Here is a 22,971-nt window from a genome sequence, read left to right as displayed (position 1 = left end):
GCTGTGCCTTCTAGCTCGTGTAACTTTTGTACCCACACACTTTCTTCTTGTAACATTTTAACTCTACTTGAAATTACTTTGTCTTTGTGCTTCCAACTAATTGCTCTTTTAAAGATATGTCTGACTCAGTTGTTTTCCTCTTTTCTGACTTCTATCTAAAGTCAAAAGAAGGTAATGACAGAGAAAGATGACACGGAGAAGCAGGAGCATGTTCTTTCTTCCTCCCCGGCCTTCTAGTCCTCCTGCTAGAACCCTTTATTGGTCAGATTTTTCATAAGGAGCAGCTGGTAAAGAAATGTTGTTGGCAGAGTCCCAGTCCCAGTGTCACAAGCAGAGTGCTGAAAACTGTGTTTGGAACTTCAGAGAATAATTTAATAACTGGTACACATTCATACTTCCTTTATATAAAATTTTAAAAATTCTATGAAAATGTTTATATATCAAATTAATTGCAATTTTAAAAGCACTTTTTACTTTTTTCTTTCTTTCCTGCCTATGAAACATGAGATAATGACACAGGTAATTTAAAATAACAAATCCAGCCAAGTATTTGGGTACCCACGAAGAGCATCATATTAGGCCGTGAGAGATTTAGGATATCGAGTGTCTTTTATGTACAGCATTCATAACTACAAGGATGAAAAGATAGATGTCTCCTGTCTTCATGGATTTTTGGAAAAAAAGGCTAGTTTTTTTTAATAACACTATGTTTCTAGTAATCAGCTTAGGCTGAGAATATTCCTATTAGCATACATTTCTGTGGCATTCACCTGCTATGAAATGTAAATAATTCCTTGTCTGCTATAGAGGAATACCACAAGGGAAGATGTATTACCTTTTTCTTCTGTCATGAAAATGATTATTCTCACTTCATCCAATGGCATTAAACTGTTAACAGAGTATTACCTGCAGCCTATTGAACAGCTCATGTTAAAATTATCCACAAAGCATAAATTAGGATTTAAAAATTAGGATAAGTGTTTAGTTGTCTGATGTAGATAATATTTAAAAATATATTCTGGAGTGGATTGATTCATTATCACAGGGTGGACTTTCCTATTCTATACAAATACAAGAGAATTATGTTTTACCTTGTATCATTTTCCGTCTTTACTGCCTTTCTTTTTCTTTTATTTAAACCATAACCCCTTAGGCAAGCTGGGAAACATGCAAGTTTGTATTCTGAATAGAAACACAATGTTAGCTGGAAATTAGAGTCTGAGTCATCTTCATTTGAATACATATTTATTTTTGAATACGGCACTAACAGCATGATGATAAACTGTCACAAATTTGTACCAAGAAGCACACATCTTTAAACTGTATTGTTTTCCACAAGTAATTTAGGTGTAACATTATTATTATTTGGTACTAGAGTCAAAGACGACATTTAGATTCTTCAGCTTTGGGGCATTTAGTAACATTGAAATGATTGTCTAGTCAGGCAGAGGAAAGAAATTCAAATGCAGTTTCTTTTTCTTCTGCCAGTTCCTTTGCAGTAAGATCCATCTTCTCGCGGGAGAAATCATTAATAGGGAGACCTTCAACAACCTTCCAGGTCTTATCCTGTTTGAAAATAATTGCAAATAAGAGATTTACGATTAAACTAGAATTGATGTTCCAGCAAGCAACAACTCAGTTTGAACTTAAATCTAGAGAAGTATCTGTTTTAAAATCTGATTGTAAAGAAGCAAACCAAAATCCAGATCTTAATTGACAGATAATTCTGATAAAAACTCAACACTTGAATTTAAAACTCATTGATCTAGAAAAAAAATCTTGCAGTGAGGCTTTACTTAGCAAACATGAAAAACTACTGACTTTTGTATGGTTATAATACAGAGCAACAATACTGAGAACCATTGATTCATTTAGAAGTAAGATAACACTTGGAGGTCTCTAATGTTAGAGGTATAATTATAAAATGTGGGAAGAGTTGAAACTTGCTTTCCAGGTCAATTTCAATCTTTCAGTTGTGCTTCACACGATTTTAAACCTGAGAAAAATGTTCAGCTTAGGAAAGGAACAACTTTCTAGACTAAATTATACCATTAGTAATAAAAACATACAACTTACTTACCCAGTAGGGCTCAGAGGAAAATCTCCCCAAAAACCTTACCTTGATTGTAACAGGGAATGAGTAGAGCAGATCATCGGGGACCCCGTAGGAGTTGCCATCAGAGATAACGCCCATGGACACAAATTCTCCCTGAAAATGACACTCGATGTCTTATGTTCTCATGGTGCTCAGGGACTAGTTTACATAACCAACTGACACATGAACTCACAAAATCACACCCCGTGACACATTCTTACTAAGTTCATTACTGTTTAAGGAACCATTACCAGGCACTTCTACGACAGGGCAACTTTCATGGTGGTGATCTCATTCCATTTATCCAATCCACATGTGAAGCAGGCCAGAGAAACATAACCCTCATTTTGTAAATGAGGAAGCTATGGCCCAATATAGGTTTTAAGAAGAAAAAAAAAGTCACCTCTAACCATGTGTGCTAGGTGCCTTCCACAAATCATCTCATTACCCCCACAGCTTTGTGAGGTAGACACTATGTAGAAGATGACCAAACAGCTCAGAAAGGTTAAGCAGCTTTCCCAAGGTTACTCAGCTTGTAGGCAGCTGAGCTGGGGTATGAACCTAACCGGCCTGACTGTAAGGAAGGCTATGTTCTTTTTCCATTATAGCACCAGACGACGAAAGTAAAAGAGTGGCTCATGTGAATCACTGAGTCCTTACCTCCGGGGTTCCAAACCAGATGTCTCTCACATGGTCACAGATGGCTTTTGCAGCAGACATCGCACTGGACAGTTTTCGAGCCTTGATGACAGCAGCCCCACGCTGTTGCACAGTCTGGGTGGGGCAGGCAGAGACAGCAGGGTTACTTGACCATGACAGCAGATTTTTCATTAAGTTCATTCAGGCTGATCCTGGGTGAAAGGCTGCAACCGTAGCTCAATGTGTCCCCTCCGAAACCACGCAACTACCCTATGCTGGCTTTACTAACCTTTTTCAGTTTTAAGCACCAGTCTTTCTGAAAAGGGAAAACTACAAATCTGCACAGAAAGTTTATGATGCTTCCTACAAAGAAATGGGTCTCTATAAGACAAATGGATGACTAGAGGGTATCTAGTTTTTTCCCACTTTAACAATCAATCTTGACTGTGATGCGACAGATCAGATCAGATCATGACTGGCTTAGTATGACCCCCAAAGAAAGTATGTACTCCTCAGAGCAACTGTGAAAGCGGCTGTCCTTGAGTTTCCTCCCACCATCCCTTGGAGAGACACGCAGGTCACTAATATGGTGTGTCTCTCAAGAGATCTTTCTGCGTGGCTGTGAAGAGAGCTCCCAGATTTTTCTCACCGTGATGAATTCTCCCTTGAGCCAGCTGTCATCTTTCACAGCTTCATAAACGCCAACTTCCTTTCCTTGCAGTTTCACCTTGGCATGGTTGACATCTGGATACTGAGTTGAGGAATGGTTTCCCCAGATGATGACATTCTTTACATCATCAGAAGTCACACCCAGTTTAAGAGCAATCTAGTACAACAGAAAACGAATATCTTCCTTAGACAAATGCTTTTTAGTTCAAATTGTAACCTATTTGACAAATGCCCTTCAGATACAAAGCCTTGGGGGTGGGTATAGCTCAGTGGCAGAGCGCATGCTTTAGCATGCACAAGTCCTGGGTTCAATTCCCAGTATCTCCATTAAAAAATAAATAAATAGACCTAATTACCCCCTGCAAAATAATAAATAAAACAAATTAAAAAAAGACATAAAGCCTCTGAAACTTCAAGAGAACACAAGAGTTATATTGATTTGTTTAAAAAAAAAATCCACAAATTTTATTTCTTGGTAATTTCTCCAGTTTATTACTATAAACAAACTCTGAGCCTGAAACATTACAGGGTACAATATTTAAATAAAATGTTTAAGACTAAAGAGCATTCCATAGTTTGTGAATAACTTATTAGTATAGTGAGTGTATCAAATATAAGATGCCAAACAAGAGTTCCATACTGCTTGAATATGTAAATGTGATTAATACTTGGTTAATACGTGGGGATGTCTCCTCAGCACTTCTGAGCAATCACGTATTTAGGTACTTTCTCCATATTCAGGTGAAACTTTTAATATATACCATATATACATTTTCAAATAATCCTAAATATGAAATTTTGAAGTTGGAAGTGACTCATATTACCAAGTATGACTGTCCTCATTGTAGAGGTTATGAAACTGAAGGGAAGAGTTTAAATATAACATACAAATAATACTAAAATTATAACAGATGTAACAATCTCTGGCTGTAGGTTCAGAAAGCACTTTAGGATCCTGCATGCCTTATAGTCACATGAACATTGATTATATTATATAGATAGGATAGTAGTCACTGAAAGGGCTAGAAAGGTATGTTTTTAAAGATTTAAATAAAATTAGCTTGCTTATTTTGTTATTTGCTTGATAAGGTAATACGTAGAAAAGAATTATGGTTAGTTGTATGTGTTTGGGCATACCTCCCTTACTGCACTTTGCAGATTTTGCGGGTTTTTGTTTTTTGTTTTTTTTTTTTCAAATTGACGGTTTTTGGCAACACTGAGTTGAGCAAGTCTATGGGCACCATTTTTCCAACAGCATTTGGTCACTTCATGTCTCTGTGTCACAATCTGGTAATTTTCGCAATATTTCAAACTTTTTTTTTATTGAAGTGTAGTCAGTTTACAGTGTTGTGTCAATTTCTGGGGTATGGTATAATGCTTCAGTCATACATATACATACATATATTCCTTTTTATATTCTTTTTCATTATAGGTTACCACAAGATATTGAATATAATTCCCTCTGCTACACAGGAGAAGCTTGTTATATACTGGTTTTGTGAGGATTTTCCTTGTAGTAACAATTGTAAGAGATAATCTGAAAAGTTCAGTTGGTATTCTGTGAGAATTGTTGCATGTGCAGATGTGGTTTTTGATATATTTGTGGGAGAGGGTGAGCTCCCTGTCCTCCTGCACCAGCTGAAGCGCCCTCAAGTTTTTTCACTATTATTGTATTTGTAATGGTGATCTGTGATCAGTGACTCTTGATGTTACTATTATAATTGTTTCTGGGTGCCACGAACTGTGCCCACATATAACAGCAAACTTAATTGATAAATGTTGTATGTATTCTGACTTCTGGTCCCTGGTCTTTCTCTCCTTTGGGTCTCTGTATTCCCTAAGACAAAAAATTGAATTTAGACCAATTAATAACTCTACCGTGGCCTCTAGGTAATCAGGTGAAAGGAAGAGTGGCATGTCTCTCACTTTAAATCAAATGCTAGAAATAATGAAGTTTAGTGAGGAAGGAATGTCAAAAGCAAGATAGGCTGAAAGCTAGGCCAAACAGTTAGCCAAGCTGTGAATGCAAAGGAAAGGTTCTTTAAACAAATTAAAAGTGCTACTCCAGTGAACACACGAATGATAAGAAAGCAAAATAGCTTTGTTTCTGACATGGAGAAAGTTTTAGTGGTCTGGACAGAGGATCAAACTAGCCATAACATTCCCTTAAGCCAAAGCCTAATCCAGAGCAAGACCCTAACTCTCTTTAATTCTAGGGGGCCTGAGAGAGGTGAGGAAGCTGCATAAGACAAGTGTGAGGGTAGCAGAGGTTGTTCATGAGGTGCAAGGAAAGAAGTCATTTCCAGAACATAAAAGTGCACGGTGAAGCAGCAAGTGCTGGTGTAGAAGCTGCAGCAAGTTATCCGGAAGATCTAGCTCAGATCATTAATGTAGGTGGCTCCACTAAACAACAGATTTTCAGTGTAGACAAAACAGCCATCTATTGGAAGAAGATGCCATCTAGGGCTTACAAAGCTACAGAGGGGAAGTCAATATCTGGCTTCAAAGTCTCAAAGAGCTGGCCGACTCTCTTGTTAGAGGCTAACGTAGCTGGTAACTTTCAGCTGAAGTCAGTGCCCACTTACCATTCTGAGAATCCTAGGTCCCTTAAGAATTCTGCTAAATGTACTTTGCCTGAGCTCTATCAATGGCACAACCAAGTCTGAGTAACAGCACATCTGTTGACCACATGGTTTACTGAATATTTTAAGCCCACTATTGAGATCTACTGCTCAGAAACAAAGATACCTTTCAAAATATTACTGCTCATTGACAATGCACCTGGTCACTCAAGAGCTTTGATGGAGCAGTACAACAATTTTAGTGTTGTTTTATACCTGCTAACACAACGTCCATTCTGTAGCTCATGGATCGGATCAAGAAGTCACTTTGACTTTCAAGTCTTATGATTTAGGAAATACATTTCATAAGACTATAGCTGCCACAGACAGTGATTCTCCTGATGGATCTGGGCAAAGTCAATTGAAAGCCTTCTGGAAAGAATTCACCATTTAAGATCCCATTAAGAACATTTGTGATTCATGGGTGGGGGTCAAAATATTAACATTAGCAGGAGTTTGGAAGAAGGTGATTCCACCCTTTCTCAGTGGAGAAAGTATATACAGATATGGTGGAAATAGCAAGAGAACTAGAATTAGAAGTGGAGCCCGAAGATGTGACAGAGTTGCTGCAATTGCATGATAAAACTTTAATGCATGGGGAGTTGCTTCTTATGATGAGCAAAGAAAGTAGTTTCCTGAGATGGAATCTATTCCCAGTGAAGATGTCATGAAGGCTGTTGAAAGGACAATAACATATTTAGAATATTACATAAAATTAGTTGATAAAGCAGTGGCAGGGTTAGAAAGGATTCCAATTTTGAAAGAAGTTCTATGGTGGGTAAGTGCTATCAAACAGCATTGCATGTGACAGAGAAACTGTTCATGAAAGGAAGAGTCAATTGATGCGGCAAACTTCAATGTTGTGTCATTTTAAGAAACTGCGCCAGCCATCCCAACCTTCAGCAACCACCACTCTGATCAGTCCGCAGCCACCAACAACGAGGCAAGACCCTCTACCAGCAAAAAGAGTATGACTTGCGGAAGGCTCCAATAAGGGTTACCTTTTTTTTTTTAGCAAAAGCATTTTCAAATTAAGGTATGTATTTTTTAGACATAATGCTATTGCATACTTAATAGCTACAGTATAGTGTAAACATAATTTTTATATGCTCTTAGAAACCAAAAAATTCATGTGACTCGCATTATTGCTATATTTGCTTTACTGTGGTAGTCTGCAACAGAACTCACAATAACTCTAACATTATGTCTGTAATTTGTTCCTAATTAGACAGTAGAATTTATAATGATCTCGGAGAAAAGGTTCTGGAAAAAATGTTTTTAATGTGTTAGGGAGACCTTGTGGGTGATTTTTTCTTTCCTTTTATATTACAATAAGAATGGGAGAAAAAGTTGTGCCAGAATCCACAGCTTTTGCACACATAAATAAAAGCAGTGCTGCATCAAAGCCCTGTTTGAGCATTCACCATATAACAAAGGAAATACACTCTGATATTTTAAAGAAATTTTAAAAACAAGGATACTAATAACCCAAACTGGAAATAACTCAAAAGTCCTTCAAGAATGGGTAAACCATATGGCTGTTAGCATAACTGATGCCATCTTGGGCCCTTACAGATTCTCTTATCCTTTCTCTCACCCTGTCCAGGACTATACTGTATAGTCAGTCATTTCTCTGTCATCAAAGGCTTTGTAGTTAATAGATACTGTTTAATAACCATTAGGACTGTGTAGCCTCTGTGTTCTGTCAGTCCCCAAACAATGATGAAAACCTCTGACGTCCCAGCACCCATGAGACTAGTTACCCATTCATAAATCTTAACTTAGAAATGCAAGTCCTGTTTCAAAGCACCTATCCCGATACCCTAGGTTAACTATAAAACTGTCCCCACGGCCCCTCTGCGGTGCAGAGTGCAGCTGTAAATGCTTCTCGATCACTGTCCTCCAGATCCCACCCTATGAGTAGTTACTCTAAAAGTAAACTGATCCATTGATTATACGGAGCTGCCTGTCTCATTTTTCGGTCTCAAGATGCCTTCTCAGTTCGGTGGGCACTTTTCATTCCCTCTGTCCTCCAATACAAACTCTGGTACATTCATACAGTTAACCAAGTGGAGTAACAATAAAAAGGAATGAACTACTGATACATGCAGCAACATGGATGGACATTAAAGGCATTACACTGAGTGGAAAAAAAAAAACAGTATCAAAAGGTTACTTACTGCATGATCCCATTTTTACAACATTGTCAAAATGACAAAAGTACAGAGCTGGAGAACAGATAAATGGTTGTCAGGGTTTAGGAAAGGAGAGGGACTGTGTAACTGTAACAAGGCATCATGAAGGATTTCTTCTGTGGGTGATAGAACAGTTCTGTATCTTGCCTATGGTGGTTATAGTAATCTATATATATGATAAAATATCACAGAATTATTCATAAAGATGTGCAAAAACTGCACAAATCTGAGTAAATCTAGTTAACAGTGTTGTGTATAGTTTAATCAATTTCCTGGTTTTGACAATGCTCTGTAATTATGGAAGATGTCACCACTAGGGGACGTGGGTGATGGGTACATGAGATTCTCTGTACTTTTTAATGCAACTTCTGAGTCTATAATTATTCCAAAATAAAAAGTTAAAAGTAAACAAAACAACCACCAACCAACCAAAAAGATGAAAAAGGCCATCACCTAAAATGTCTGCAATGCCTTGAGTCATCTTCATGCTAATTTATTCAGTCAAGTAAGAAGCAAACTGATCCTTTTAGTAAGTTGAGACTCATTTCTTATATCTTAAAATAGATTTAAAAAATAACTTAATATTATTTATTTTTGACATTTAAAGTCTCTTCTGATCTAAACCTTGGTTCATCTAGAATTCTGCAAGTATTAGGACTATTAACTACCATATCAGCCTTCACAAATTAGATGGATAGTTGGTTTCTGGGTACCCAGCTACTGATCATCAGCTTGGTGGTGGGGTACAGTGGTGTGTTGTGCAGTGAGCACCATTTTCTGTGTGTGCCATGGCCTGAAAGGACTTGGGAAGAATGGCCCTTACTTATATTTAACTCGCATCGCTGAGAAAAAGGAAAACTTATACTGGGGCAAGTGACCTATGATGTATCAAGAACTCAGAACCCATAACTCTGCTGAATGTCAGCTTGGACTGCTCCAAAGCACAGTGAAGACAAACTGCCTGCAGCCTCTCTTCCCTACAGGAGACTCCCTTTACTTCCTTCATCCTGTGGCCCACCACCTCCTCTTGTTCTTTTGATCTCTTTAGTGAACCTACTTCTGCCTGGATGGCAAAAATCAGTACTCTGCACCCAGCAGATGTAGTTTCTAAATATCAGTCATGTCAGAGCTAAACTGCCACGTATCCAGGACAGAAGTTCCTTGCTCTTTCAGACACTTTCATATCTGTCATACAGATCTGTTAAACAGCTTTTGATTCATTCTCCTAGTAGTTTTCTTCTCCCTGATACCACATAACTGGTTTCATTGCCAAATTACCTTGTCAGCAGCTCAGGTTGGCAAATACATAGGGGAATTCTGCAGGTGATAAACAGTCACTAGGTAGCTAGGGCCTCTGATTCCAAAACAAATTATGTAAGATTTGTACCCATTCACGTAAGAAAAATTAATCTTTGGGTTTGTTATTTTTCTCACTGGATTAATAGCCTCCACAGGAGGAAGAAACTGCTTCTTAAAAAAACTCCTAAAAGCTCTCACTGGGCCAGAGCGGCATGCTAGAACAGGTGATGTGGCTCCTTTCCCCTTTCTCCTCACTCAGTGCTTTCACCCTGCAAGGAAAGCTGTGTCAGGCACTAGGACAAAAATGTCACTTAGCTGTACTTCTGGAAGCAGAATCTTCCAATGCCCACCTGCACCAAGGCCTCAGGTGAACCAGCAAAGATGAAGTTCACTGGTGTTGTCGTCACTTTATCTCCTTCTCCCTGCTGCAACTAAGTGGGTCACCATCTGGCAACCCAGAGTCTTCAAATGCAACACCTATGGTACCATCTTTTCCTTTAAAACTGCTCTACTGTACCCAGATCTCCTGCCTCCAGTCATTCAAACAAACACACATTCCTTTCCAGCCACCAGATGCTGGCTAAGAAAAGAAAAAGACCCAGCCTACAGCCCAAAGCCTCTTAGGAAATAACCGCAATTTAAGCTTGTTATCCAATGACCTTCTAAATTAATTGGAATATTCAGATTTCTGAGGTGTGACTCTTCTCAAATCTTGGTTATATTCCTCTTAGTAATAATAATTAATAAATAATAAATAATTATAGCAGCCAACTTTTACCGTGTGACAGGCACCAGGATAAAGGCTTAATACAGATCTTATCTCATTTAATTCACATAACTACCTTCTGAGGTAGGTACAATTATTATCCCGTTTTATAGCTTGAATATATTTTCTCAGGGTCACAGAGCTAGTGAAAGGATGTAGGTCACTTGATCCCATTATATAAGAACACACAGAAAGGTCTGGGGTCAGGCAAGTCTAGGTGGCTCCATCATTTACTAGCTGTGTGACTTTGACCAGGTTCCCTGACCTTTCTGGGCTTCAGGTTTCTCACCTGTAAAACAGGGATAACAGATGACCATATGAGATATCGTTACTATGAGTCATAAATGGCAAATTACATATAAAGCATTCAGGTTAGTTAGAAACTTAACAAATATAAATTATTTTCTCCTTCACTAGGTCCTCCACAGCTGAAAGATGATCAATTCTTAGCTTAAAGCAGTGGTTTTGTTAGTGAGACAATAATAAGGAAGGGATGGGGTTAAACCGGAGCATGTCATATCCTGCAGAAGTAGAATACCAGGCAATAAGAGAAACTGTAACATGCACTGGACGAGCGTAAGAACCAGAGCATGAATTTCAGAACGCTTCTGTGTTCTAAGGAGATTGATGGCTTCCTAGGTCTTCATGTGGAAACAAAGAATAAGTCTCAGTAATTAACGATTTTAAAAAGAACAAAGAATGCAGGAACAAACAACTGTAATCAGGCAAAAGAACTATAGCAAAGGTAACAACTCAGGTATAAAGACTCCCCACTCTGTTCTGTTTCAAAGGTAAAGATCAACCTGAAGCACATTTTTGAGCTGTTTTCCAGGACCCAAAACCCCTCGAGCGATCAGCCACAGGAATACCTGAAGCCTAAGGAATGATGATGTTGACCTTTGCTAACTGTCGTAACTTCACTCAAGTAGGTGCCTGGATTTTGTCAATCTGCAGTGACCTTTGCCTCGTTTTAATGCTAAAATCTCTACCTCAAGGGCTCGGATTTCTGCCAGTTTTGAACATGCAACACATGTTTGAACATGTGGTTGCACTGCGCAAGCGCACCTAGAACTCCACCTTTCCCTGGAAGGTTACACTTGTCCTTTCATGAATATGCAGGACCCTTACCTTCAAACTCCCCTGATCTTGCTGTTCAGGGAGACAGTGCTTTGAGAGCTATCTCCCTGTCCCCTTACTTGTCACAAATATAAATGCTTCTGCTTTGATGGAAAGTGCTAGGTGTGTTCACTGGCTATGCACCCCAAGTGATGGACCCATTGAGTCCAGTAACAGTTTTTTAACTTAGATCTTAAACCATCTTTTGGTAAAACTAGTTTTCTTGAAACTAAACAAAGCTGTCTTCTCTAGAAAAAAAGAACTAAATGCATAGACCTACCTAAGCAGATGAGCTGGGGATGAGGAAGGATGGCAAGAAAAGTGCTAGGAAAAGAAAAGGGTTATGTCTAAGAATTAGAACTTTGTCTTGACCTCTAAGGGCACTTGGATTGTCTAGGTCTGAGAAAGCCTAGGAAACTAGCACAGATGAATGGCATGGCCTCTAATTTTTAAAAATTGTTTAAAATTTTAATTTGTTAATACCCTGGTCACTCACCCCTTGGTATATTTATCTAAGGCTCTGAGGGGCAAGGAAATAGGGCGACAATTAAAATTTAGCTGCTAAGTAGTAAAGAGTAGGAACTTTTGTGGAAACATGCAGAATATTAGAACTATATAAAAATAAAAATTAAATATAAATGTAAAATTAAAAATCAAACTTGATTGCTCAGCTGTAGGGAAAAGGAAGCAGAACCACAAGAACACACAAAGCTCATGTCTTCCTTTTTATAATCTCATACATATCCAACATTTTGTATATACTATCATGTGAACTATGTATACTAATGACAAATTTTAAAGCTCTATATGAAGAAGACATTAGCAATTACATGTTATTACAGTTAGGAAATGAAATATAGTTGAGAAAATTAAGTACTAAAAGTTCAGCTGCCTTGAGAGATTAGATTTAAAGATGCCCTAACAAATTAGAATAGGTTTGTACTAAACCAAAACAACAAGGTAAAAGCACAAAGATTCAGCTGCTTTAAAAGTGAGAGAAAAAGGTTTTAAAGTTGAACATTCATAAGATTTGAAAAGGCATCCTTCTTACCTGCGCTTTAGCTCGGTTGTGATCCAAACGAGTCAAGCAACTGAAGTTCTCCTTGGGGATGGATGGAGCTGACTTGGCGGCAGTCAGGCAGTTGGTATTGGCTGGGTTTCCCACCACAATAACCTAAGATGTACGGAAGGCACCTCAGAGCTACAGACCATATACCAATTAACTAAACCAACTTAGCACATAACTGACAAATGTGTAATATGTAGCTTTTGTATCCAGCTTATGTGAGGTAAACATGCATAGTTATCATTATAGTTTCTAGTAGATTTCTACCCTTCCTTCTAATGACTTTTCCCCCTTGGTAGTATTTGGTGTAACTACTGGGGACATTTACTAAAACCGACATGATGTACGCAAGTCATTTTTTTTGTGCCAAAACAGAGACAGCATTTATCTACCTGCTACCAAAAAACTGATAACCTCAGGCTCTATTTCAGAGTTTCATTTAATCATAAAATTTCCTTCTTTGAAAAGTAGTCCAAGAAAGAAATTCTACCTGAGAAGTTTACTTTAGGGCAGTGATTTGCCCTTATGAATTAAAAGTGTTTCTCAATCTTGCCTAATCCTAAGAATTAACTAGAACAGCTGCCAAACTGCCAGGTGCCACCACTTCACACCTATTGCACCAAGAGGAGAAAGCGCTTCAGGCTCTCTGTCTCTCTTTAGTCAGGGAGGTATAGGGTGCAGTGAATTACCAGCGTATAGAGAAATACATGATATTTTAAAAATCTTTAATAAAATGATTTTTAAAACTTACTGTGAAATTATATCAAACTTACAGAAAAGCTATAAGCATATTACAAAGACTAACTCCTACATTCCCTGTATCTAGATTCTCCAATTTGCCTCATCTCTCTCCCTTTCTACACACACACACACACACACACACACACACACACACACACACAGCCCTTAGTCTTTTTTTGGCTTATCTGAGAGCAAGCTGCAAATATGATACTCCAATGTCCCTAAATACTCCAGTATCAGTGTATATTACCCCGAAAAAAGACACTTTGGGCTGAGAGGCAGTCACTGTGCAAGTAGCACTACAATTCCATGCAACCTTGTAATTTTTTAATAAGAGGTCTGGAGATTTCTCCTCAATTCATTCTATTATTTTCTGTTAATGATTACAGAGAACAAAAGTTAACTATTTGAAATAAAGTCCACAGAAAGCAAAACTTCAGGTGTCTATGAATTATTATAACAGATAGAACATTATAACTGGCAACTTAAAAACATCTTATAAAATTTTCTTTTACCTTTCTTCGAAGTCAGGATTGGGAAGGAGAAGTATATCAAAATCAGTAAAACCTCTAACTAGCAAGCCTTTTTGCTGTGACAGTTAAGTTCTAGGTAGCTGATACTTAATTGGTAAAAGGAGGCTTTAATGTAATACTAAGACAAATTTAGAAACCAAAATAAATAGCTTGAACACAAAGAGACAGAACAGGAAGTCATGCTAACTCAGCTCTTCAAGAGATGAGCATTCAAAATTCTTCTGAACTGAGAAAATCTGGGCATTCAGAAGCCACCACCTCCTATCACTGAGAAGAAACACAGTGTACAGCCATCTCCCTTCACACAAATCCAAATGTCTGAACAAATAGTCCCACACTGCTAAAGGCACCAGAAAGTTCTGTGCTTGTCTATAGGTTTACCAGCTAATATTAAATTTCCATGTCATAGTAATAGGCAAAATATTTTTGAGTTCCTCTGAATACAGATTTCTAAACTATATGAAAAAAACCCAGAAAGGGAGGGCTAGTCAAGCAAAACTCTGTATCTTTATTTACTGACAACTGCACAGAACTGGAAAAACAAGGCAAATAATTTTGTTTTCACTTAATTGTTGAAAGCAGAAGTTTCAAATGCTGATGATGAAAAACCCTATAAAGTACTATACCAGTCACCTTAACTGACTTCTTGGCATACTTATCCAAGGCTGCACCCTGGCATCTGAAGATTTTCACATTTGCTTTGAGTAAATCTTTCCTCTCCATGCCATCCCTTCTTGGCATGGAGCCCACAAGAATGGCCACATCCAGGTCTTTGAAGGCAATCTCTTCTTTGTCTGTTGCAATGACATCTGTGAACATGGCAATAAACATGTAGAGCTACTTAAACACCAAAGTCAGAGGTTTTCTTTTCCATACTGAATCTGCCCAGTAACTCTTTCACTTTGTAGCAAATGTTTACTTTTACAAATCACACTGATCAAAGTTTTAATTGCCCAAGAAAAGAAAGGCAATATATTAATTCAACAACCACAACATCAACAGAGTTGTCAATATATTTATTTTGCTTTTGTTATTTCAATAATTCTTCTCCACTTCAAAATTCTATAGCTTTTATCTTTTATAACAATGCAAAGTACTAACATGATAACTTTCAAGGCAACATTAATTATTCACACAAGTTACCACAGATAACACAAAAGAGAAACTAATTCACCTAACCTTTAAGTTATAATTACTTTAAGTTCTAAGGTATCAATAACAAACTAAAATAATGTTTATTAAGGAGTTTTGTGACAGGAAGAACACTGAGATTTGTCAAATTTAATTTTAATATTTTACAGATGAAGATCATGAGGCTTAAAGAGATTAACTACCTGCCTAACAAAAAGGAGTGGAGCTGTAATTCCAGTCCAGGTTGGTCCAGAGTTCACCCACTATGCTGCAGTGTCAGTCCAATAAACATACACAACTTGTTTCTTGATTAAAGAACATATAGTTGACCCTTGAACAACACAGGTTTGAACTGTGCAGGTCCACTTATACGTGGATTTTTTCTTTTTTGGTGGGGGCAGGTAAGTAGGTTTGTTTGTTTATTCTTAAAGGAAGTACTGGGGATTGAACCCAGGACCTCATGCATGGTAAGCATGTGCTCTACCACTTGAGCTGTAACCTCCACCCATGTGTGGATTTTTTTTTCAATAGTAAATATTATATTACTATACAATCTGAGGTTGGTTGAATTGTGGATACAGAGGAATCTTGTACCTGGAGAACCAACTATAAAGTATACTTTGATTTTCTACCCCAGGAAGGTTGGTGCCCATAAGCCCTGAGTTGTTGAAGTGTCAGTTGTATATCACTGCTCTCTTTTGGTGACAGTATTAAAAAGGCCATGACCAGTGCTACAGACTGAATGTTTGTGTCCCCACAAAATTCACATGTTGAAAACTAACTCCTAACATGATGGTATTAGGAGATGGGGTCTTTGGGAAGTGATTGAGTCATGAGCAGGGAGCCAAATGGACTAAGACAACCAGGATTCAGTGTTGTCATCGGTAAATTTTTAGATCAGTGAACTTGTATCAGCCAGGCTGCTGCAACTCTCCAAGTTAGTGTATGTAAGAGCACCAATTAGAGAAAAAAATTATCCATCTTCTTCTCAGCCATACATCCTTATCTGCCCAACCATCTCTTCCCGTCATAGTCACAGCTGACAAGGACAAGCTGACTGTAACTTGCACCCATTAGTGAGAGCAGAGAGAACTCAGCATAGAAAGGAATAAAAATGGAAAAAACCAACAGAGGAAAACACTGGGTGAGGAAAGGGAGCCAGTAGAACCGCCTGGCCAGGGTAATGCATTCCCTTGCACAGTTATGCAACCAAATGATTCAGATGGCAGACTGCTCCTTCTAGTAGATGTTTACTGAACAGATAAATGAATTCTGAGCATGGTTTCTCTTGGGCATGTACATATTTTTGCTTTGTGCAAACTTGGAAGTATTATTATTAATCCGTACCCCCCCCAAAAAAGATCATGATGAAGGTATAGCTAAAGAAAAATATTAAAATTAGTTTACAACTTCATTAAATGAACCTTTCAATCAAATTTAAGACTTCTGTCTTAAATAGTGTTAATAGTTCAGAGATTCTCAAAGGCTCTTAGCAGAACTCTGTAAGGTTTCTCGAACTATGTAGTATACGATTAGAACAATTTACATTAAATCTCAACCTGATGATATGGGGTGGAACTATACATTGGGACCAAGAAATTTCCAGCCCCTAGGCAGCATATGGCTCTGGAATATGTCATTTAGAGCTGAAAAAGTTCTCCATTACAGAATGGTACTATTACTATTTAAATAGACTTTAAATAATAACACAATGTAGACAATTTCAGGTGGATAACCCTTGTGCAATATTATATTTAATTAGTAAAATAAACTACACCTGGACATATTGGGAAAAAATAGTCTTTTACTTTACACTGATTGTTTCTCACTTTTACCCTTATTTATTCTTGGTATACATGTTACCAAACAGTTGTTCAAAAAACAAAAACAAGATGCTTTTATGAAATGATTTCTAATCGAGAGGCTAGTTAACAAAAATCTAAAAATCTGTTTTTTGGAAGAATGAAATATTGTAAAATCCCCTTCTCCTCCACTCCCCAGCTCACCTTTTAGCAGGGGAAGGGCACAGTCCTGCAGCTCCATCAGGACACCATCCAGGACACCCATCATGGGAGTGATATCCAACAGCACAAGAATTATAGGCTGCGAAGTAAATAGCAAGGACAACATCTGTCAGTGTGGGTGATGTCATTTAGTCACAGAAAAAGTCCTTTCACAAAATTTTTGCTAATTGGTGTGTATATATGTATAATTCTGGCTAATTAGTCATAATTATTTTAGGAAGTCAGGAATGCAATAGTAAGCTGCTTTCAGAAAAAGGAATGCTATAAAACCAGCAATGGCGGCTAACAGACACAGTAAGAGGAATCACCAGATCTGAATTTTAAAGGAGTACATGGAAGAAATATCAAGATAAACTGATATGCCACAGCTTGCTTTTATTGATAGCTGTATATTTAATTTCAGTTTATAGAAAGCAAAGTACAGTATCTGGCATGAGGAAAGAACTCGATACCCATGGGCGAAGAGAATGGATAAATGAGTACTTTAAAAGTGCTGATTCAGCAACTTTCTCTCTCAATGACTCTCAACAGTTACTGTCAGGATACCTACTGGATGCACCAAGTCAACTGAACAGTATGTGGAACAGTTCTAATTTGCAAAGTGTTTTCATTGCCTGGAGGGGTGCATATAGATAAGTTACCAGATTCTACTTATCGTCCTGTGCTTAGGGCATTTGTTGGGATTACCCATTCCTTCACCATTTAAAAATTTCTTTGCAACTAAATACAGGGTTTTATTGAAAACATTCTTACTTAGACAAAATTTAAAGACTCTTGCTCCTACCTGGTCTTTACCAAAGACAGATCCATTTCCAATACCGTACAGCAGTGAATATGCAATTTGACCAGCTGCTCCAGTCACAAGGACCCGGATTGGTTCAGACTGTAATGAAAAAGACCCATGAACGTCTTATTAAAAAGTGCTATTTGTCCCTAAAGATATTCAGGATTTCCTCTATAATATGACAACCACATACTTTAAAAGTTGATTAAAATCTTAAAGTCTCTTCACATCTGGCTTAGTAGAAGATTAATTTATCTCAGACTTGTCCCAGTAAATACAGCATGCACAAAGCAAGTAAGCGACTTCTGGGACATGTATCCTTTGGCTGCATATTTATGTGGTCTTATTTAACTCTCCCAGCCATCCTAGATTTACGAACAAAATCGTATCCATCTTTTTTATATTTTACCACTGAAATAGGCTTAATGGTGTTGATGTGCATTATATGATGATACAAACCCTGGCGGCCACTAGAAACTTACGAATCCTCTTATGCAAATCCCTCCACTCCCTTCTGCTCAAAAGAATCCTGCACACCAGGAAGTGGAGTAACAGTGGTTAACATTTCCCATTTAGGAGCCAGAAAGTTTTAATAAAAACTACTAATCATGATTCAACTTAACTACTTGGAGGAAGAAAACTAAGCCTGTATTTTTCATTTAAGGAGAAAGAAAAATTTAAAAAATGACAATATCTGGATTATAGTAATTTTAGCATTAAACAATGGCAACATGTAGTAACATCTGACAGCCTGATTCCAAGGGAAAATTAATTTTAAAGGTGAGGAAGGGGAAGAAGTACATAGAACATACTAGTTATAATACAGGGAAGTCACCTTATAGATCTCAACAGACCCTGAACAAAATGTAGATATTTGGACCAAAAAACCCCCAAACAAAACTAATTCAAAATGAAGACCTGATGACCCTGAGTCATTAAAAGAAAAAAAAAGTTAAATTAAGGTCAGAGAATTAAAAAGAATTGTTTATATTAAAAAGAGCTGAACAAAAACGTTTGGAAACTCAGTAAGTTTAATTAGATGGAAAAACTCAGGGGAATTGTTCCTTTCTCTGACAATGCTGGGTAAATGTACTTGCACTCTGTCACCTCTGTTGTTACCCACACAAGAGCTGTAGCCCACTGAACTGGCTGGCGATAGAAGCATTTGATTTCTTTATATTTAGAAGTCCCTCTTTGAGAGGGGTCGTGCTTCTAGGACAGGAGACTATGACCGCGAAAGGTCCTTCTAACTTTCACACCCTAACCTCTGGAGGTCAGCAGCACTTAGCAATTTGGTAGGCACGGAACTCAGAGGGGAAAAAAAAATCTCAGGAAAGAAGTGTCAATTGTTGTAGAGAAATGAATCTGAACATAGCAGACTGTGTATGCATTTCTTCCTCAGAGATGTGACCACGGCAAGAGTGGGAAAAAAGGGAAAAGTAAGAGTTATTCCTGACCTTCTGGGTTTCTTCCCCATACTCTTCACCAATTTACCCCCATGCTTTCATTTCTCTAAATATGCAGAATGATTAATTCCACAAACAATCCAATTTTAATACAGTATATATTAATGTTCCCAAATAGACTTTAGGTTTATAAAGAACACTAAAACTTATTATATATAGTTATCTTCTATCGCATGGCCTTTATCTGTTTTAAATTCTGTCATTTTCCCCTCTTCCCTTGAAGTATAGGAGGAGAAGGAAAGAGGGGAAGAAATGATTCCTCCTCCCTCTTTAGAATGCAAGCTCTTCAAGGACAGGGGCTTTGTCTATTTTATTTACTGTTGTATCCCAACTGCCTAGGACAATGTCTGGCATGTAGTTGGAGCTCAAATATTTGCTGAAGGAATAGCTGGATCTTGTAAAATGACTATCAAAACCTTGGAAATGTAAAAGAACTGTTTGGAAGCAAACTTAACATGCTTTTAAAAATTTTTATTCACATATACTTGCACTGAGAAGCCTGGAAACTTAATGACCACAACAGCTCCAGCTATAGTTGGCAAAATTATTTATGTCATTAGTCCTAATGAAAGTCTTCCTTTGTTATGCACCTTGTGCTATTATAGGCCAGAGAGTCCATTTAGTGAACCACATGCAGGAAACAAGAGGATAAGCCAATTTTTTTTTTTTTTAAACAGGGGCTAGAGAGGCAGTACAGTGTGGCCTCTAGAGCCAGACTTTCTGGTTCAAACCTTGATTCCACAACTCATAGCTGTATGTTCTTGGGCCAGTTGCTGTATTGTTTCTCCACAATAAAATGGAGATAACAGCAGCTACCTAACAAACACAGAGGTTGTAAGGACTGAGAGAGTTAACATTAATGCAGTAAGAACAGTATGTAGCAAGCACTCTAATTATAGGTCTCTCTCACCACAGATTTTTCCTCTAAGGACTCTTGTAGCCTGTGTCTGTTACCCTCCAGTAGACTGTGAAACCTTCATGCGAGCATTCTCCCTTTGATTCAAATTTGCACTCCCATACAGTGTTCAACAAGTACTTGTTGAATGAATGAAAGTAAGGGTTAAGAAAAATATAACACATGCTACTTCACTGAAAGCAAGCTAGGATAAGAAATGAGTGGGAAAGTGAATATTACTATCTGTAAAGCTGAACCTCCCAGAATATCAGGTAAATGGTTAGAATCGTGTAGTCGATTGTAGGCACTAATTTTAGCTACTAAAAAAATGTGTTCAAAGTATCACACCCTAGTGAAGGGGTTGTGGGCAACTAGCGAACAGCTGCTAATTCCACCCCAGCAGTTCCCTTCTTCTGTATCACTAAGTAAATTATCTTCATAGGTAGGTAATTCCATCTTGTTAACAGTAGTATGAAGCCTACTTAACGTCTGAATGTTTGATGATGAAACAGGAAAGAAAGCAGGTATTTGGTTCTTTCTGCCCTTTGCAACATTGCAGTGAAAAGCAGGAGGGTGGGAGATTCCCACTGACTTCTCACAATGTTACAGTGTGAGGGTAGGTTACTATTCTTTGCTTAGATATCTGGGCAGTCTGCCAAGATCCGAAGGAATGCCTTTGCTCTTGGCAGGGCACTAATAATGACCTTCTGTCCGATGCAGGCTGCCTTGCGCATGTGCTCAAGTCTCAGTTGTAAAGCTTGAATTTATGTGTTCTTTCTGTTATTCTACAGGAAGACCCAAGTATTCCTTTTTTCCTTTCTAATTTATATATATATTTCTATAATATAAAAGACAAACAGTATCATTCAGATTCCTTCATACAGTTTATTCTTGCTGTCACACTCTATGGACACAAGCAAAGAATTTGCTTCTTCAAAAAAACTGTTCTGAATAGTTTACAAAAGATGACTCTTTTCTCAGTGATTGTTCACACTCTCCTGAGGAGGCAAGGAGATTGAGTCATATGAGAATTTGCTGTCAGTTTCAGCAAAGTGACAGGAGGATTCTTCTCATGGACATCTATGTTAGCTGGCGCTTGAGTGACCTTCCAGAGGTTAAGGTCTGGCTTGATAGATTGTGTAGGAAAGCAACACAAGAATGTGGGGGCAAGGATCCTTCTATGACCTTGGGAAAATCATTTGACCTCACCAGGGTACGTTTTAAGATTAGAGGAAACAATTTCCAAATTCCCTTCCAATTCTAAAATCCCAGTATTCTGAATTGCAAGGAATAAAGCTATCAAGTAATATACATGCAGATACATACTTCAGTTTGTATTTGCAGTATGAGCTTGTATCTTCATCCAGAACCTCAGGAACTAAAAATACATTTTCAGAATAACTTGGTATGTGTCTGTATGACACAATACGGTAAAATGGAAAGAGTGTGAGATGTCTGGGGGCAAACTATTGTGTGACCTTGAGCAAATCACATTCTCTTTGGGTTTCGATAAACTCAATTTTAAGATCTGAAGGGGGCAGATTTGTCAAGATGACCTTTAAAAGGTATCATCCAGTTTTAAAATTATAAAGTCTGAGGTTCTCTAATAAAAACACCTCCGCTTTCTTGCTACGATTAGGTCAGAAACCACTGAAACATCATTTAAATGACTAATTATATTATCTGACTAAGTAGGAAACCTAGGTTTAACACTTTCTGAGAATTAGTAGCTGTCCCCATTGGCTCCCTTATAAAGGTAGAGGAAGTAATCCCTTTGCCTTGAAAACACACCTTTTCAGGTTCTGGACAATTTCCAATTCCTTCAAATATTTCCCCACACTCCCCACCCATTTTTACTATTTTGAGATAACGAGGGAAATATAGTCTCAAGTACTGAAGCAATTTCTCTCGGTCTGATGTCAAATGTCACCTTCAAACAGCATGCAGATTATTCCTACGTCAGAGTCCCCTCACCAACCCCCCCTCTTCTCCCTTTCAGCAGAGACAAGATGTGGAGCTCTTGATATCCAATCTTCATGACAAGATGGTTACATTGTAACATTTAAAAGTAGTGGTTCTAGAATTCATAACATACAGATTAGCAAAGAACATTGCACTAATTATTTGGCTAGGGATGCCGTCACTGCATCATGTCCTGCCATTACAAAAGGAGATCTGCCATTACAAAAGGAGATCTATGAACAGGTTTTAAAGAACATTTTGTGAAATTAGATATGGCGGAAACACTTCTCCCGAAAACGTAGATCGTAATCCGAAGCATCTGGCAAGCATTACCCTTGCAGTGAGAGCCTTCTGCTTTCAAGGGCTTTGTGACAAAAGCTCTTAAAAACACTGTGGGCTTAAGAGGAGAAAAAGAGGTTAGGATCCAACACCGTCTCCCATATCAAACCTTATCCTCCTTATCAAACCCCATATCGTGCTTTGGAGAAAACCTGCAGCTTCTTATTTTGTACCCCCAACATGCAGCAGGATTGAGAACGCATCTCTCCAAGGACAGCGATTTCTCTAGAGTCTTTCTAAAAGCCCCCAGCTGGAAATCAATCCCTTCCCAATTACTGGGTCACTGCGACAGTCCCCACAAGATGAGTCGGAGCTTTCCAAAGGGCGTGAAGGACAATGCCTTGCAACCTCCTCCCAATAATCATTCAAGCGCAAGACGCTCCACACATGGGTGCGAAGGCCGAGGGTGGGCAGGATGCAGGGGGCTCACACTCACCATGACTGGAAACTGCACGGATACTTCCAGCACCTGCAAAATGAGCCTCGAGGAGTCGGGTCACCTCTATCGCGGAACCGACTCAAAAAGGGCGAGCGGTGTTAGAAAGAAAAGGCTAGACTACTGACCGCCGAGCCCTCTGGGAACTGTAGTTTCTGCTGCCCTGGGTTGGGCGCAATCTCCAATGAATTTCC

At 38.2% G+C, this 22,971-nt stretch overlaps 2 protein-coding genes across 2 annotated transcripts in view; one reads left to right on the top strand and one right to left on the bottom strand.

The window, feature by feature from the left end:
- Nucleotides 1-1,228: 1,228 nt before the first annotated feature.
- MDH1 (malate dehydrogenase 1) lies at nucleotides 1,229-22,936 on the bottom strand. The gene is made up of 9 exons (XM_010951911.3): nucleotides 22,778-22,936; nucleotides 17,680-17,778; nucleotides 16,878-16,974; nucleotides 14,374-14,549; nucleotides 12,452-12,574; nucleotides 3,384-3,560; nucleotides 2,756-2,869; nucleotides 2,120-2,209; nucleotides 1,229-1,566 (listed from the first exon to the last, which is right to left on the bottom strand). The coding sequence occupies exons 1-9, from the start codon at nucleotides 22,778-22,780 to the stop codon at nucleotides 1,441-1,443; spliced, it is 1,005 nt and encodes a 334-aa protein (XP_010950213.1). The 5' UTR covers nucleotides 22,781-22,936; the 3' UTR covers nucleotides 1,229-1,440.
- Nucleotides 11,039-22,971, top strand: part of WDPCP (WD repeat containing planar cell polarity effector) — a 299,751-nt gene continuing 287,818 nt past the window's right edge. Inside the window, exons 1-2 of the mRNA XM_045514393.2 lie at nucleotides 11,039-11,209; nucleotides 15,042-15,114. The gene's annotated coding sequence lies outside the window, so the exon portion shown is untranslated. The remainder of the gene's footprint in view (nucleotides 11,210-15,041; nucleotides 15,115-22,971) is intronic.

This window comes from Camelus bactrianus, chromosome 15 (assembly GCF_048773025.1).
Source record: "Camelus bactrianus isolate YW-2024 breed Bactrian camel chromosome 15, ASM4877302v1, whole genome shotgun sequence".
NCBI lineage: Eukaryota > Metazoa > Chordata > Mammalia > Artiodactyla > Camelidae > Camelus > Camelus bactrianus.
This window is presented reverse-complemented; position numbering and strand designations above follow the sequence as displayed.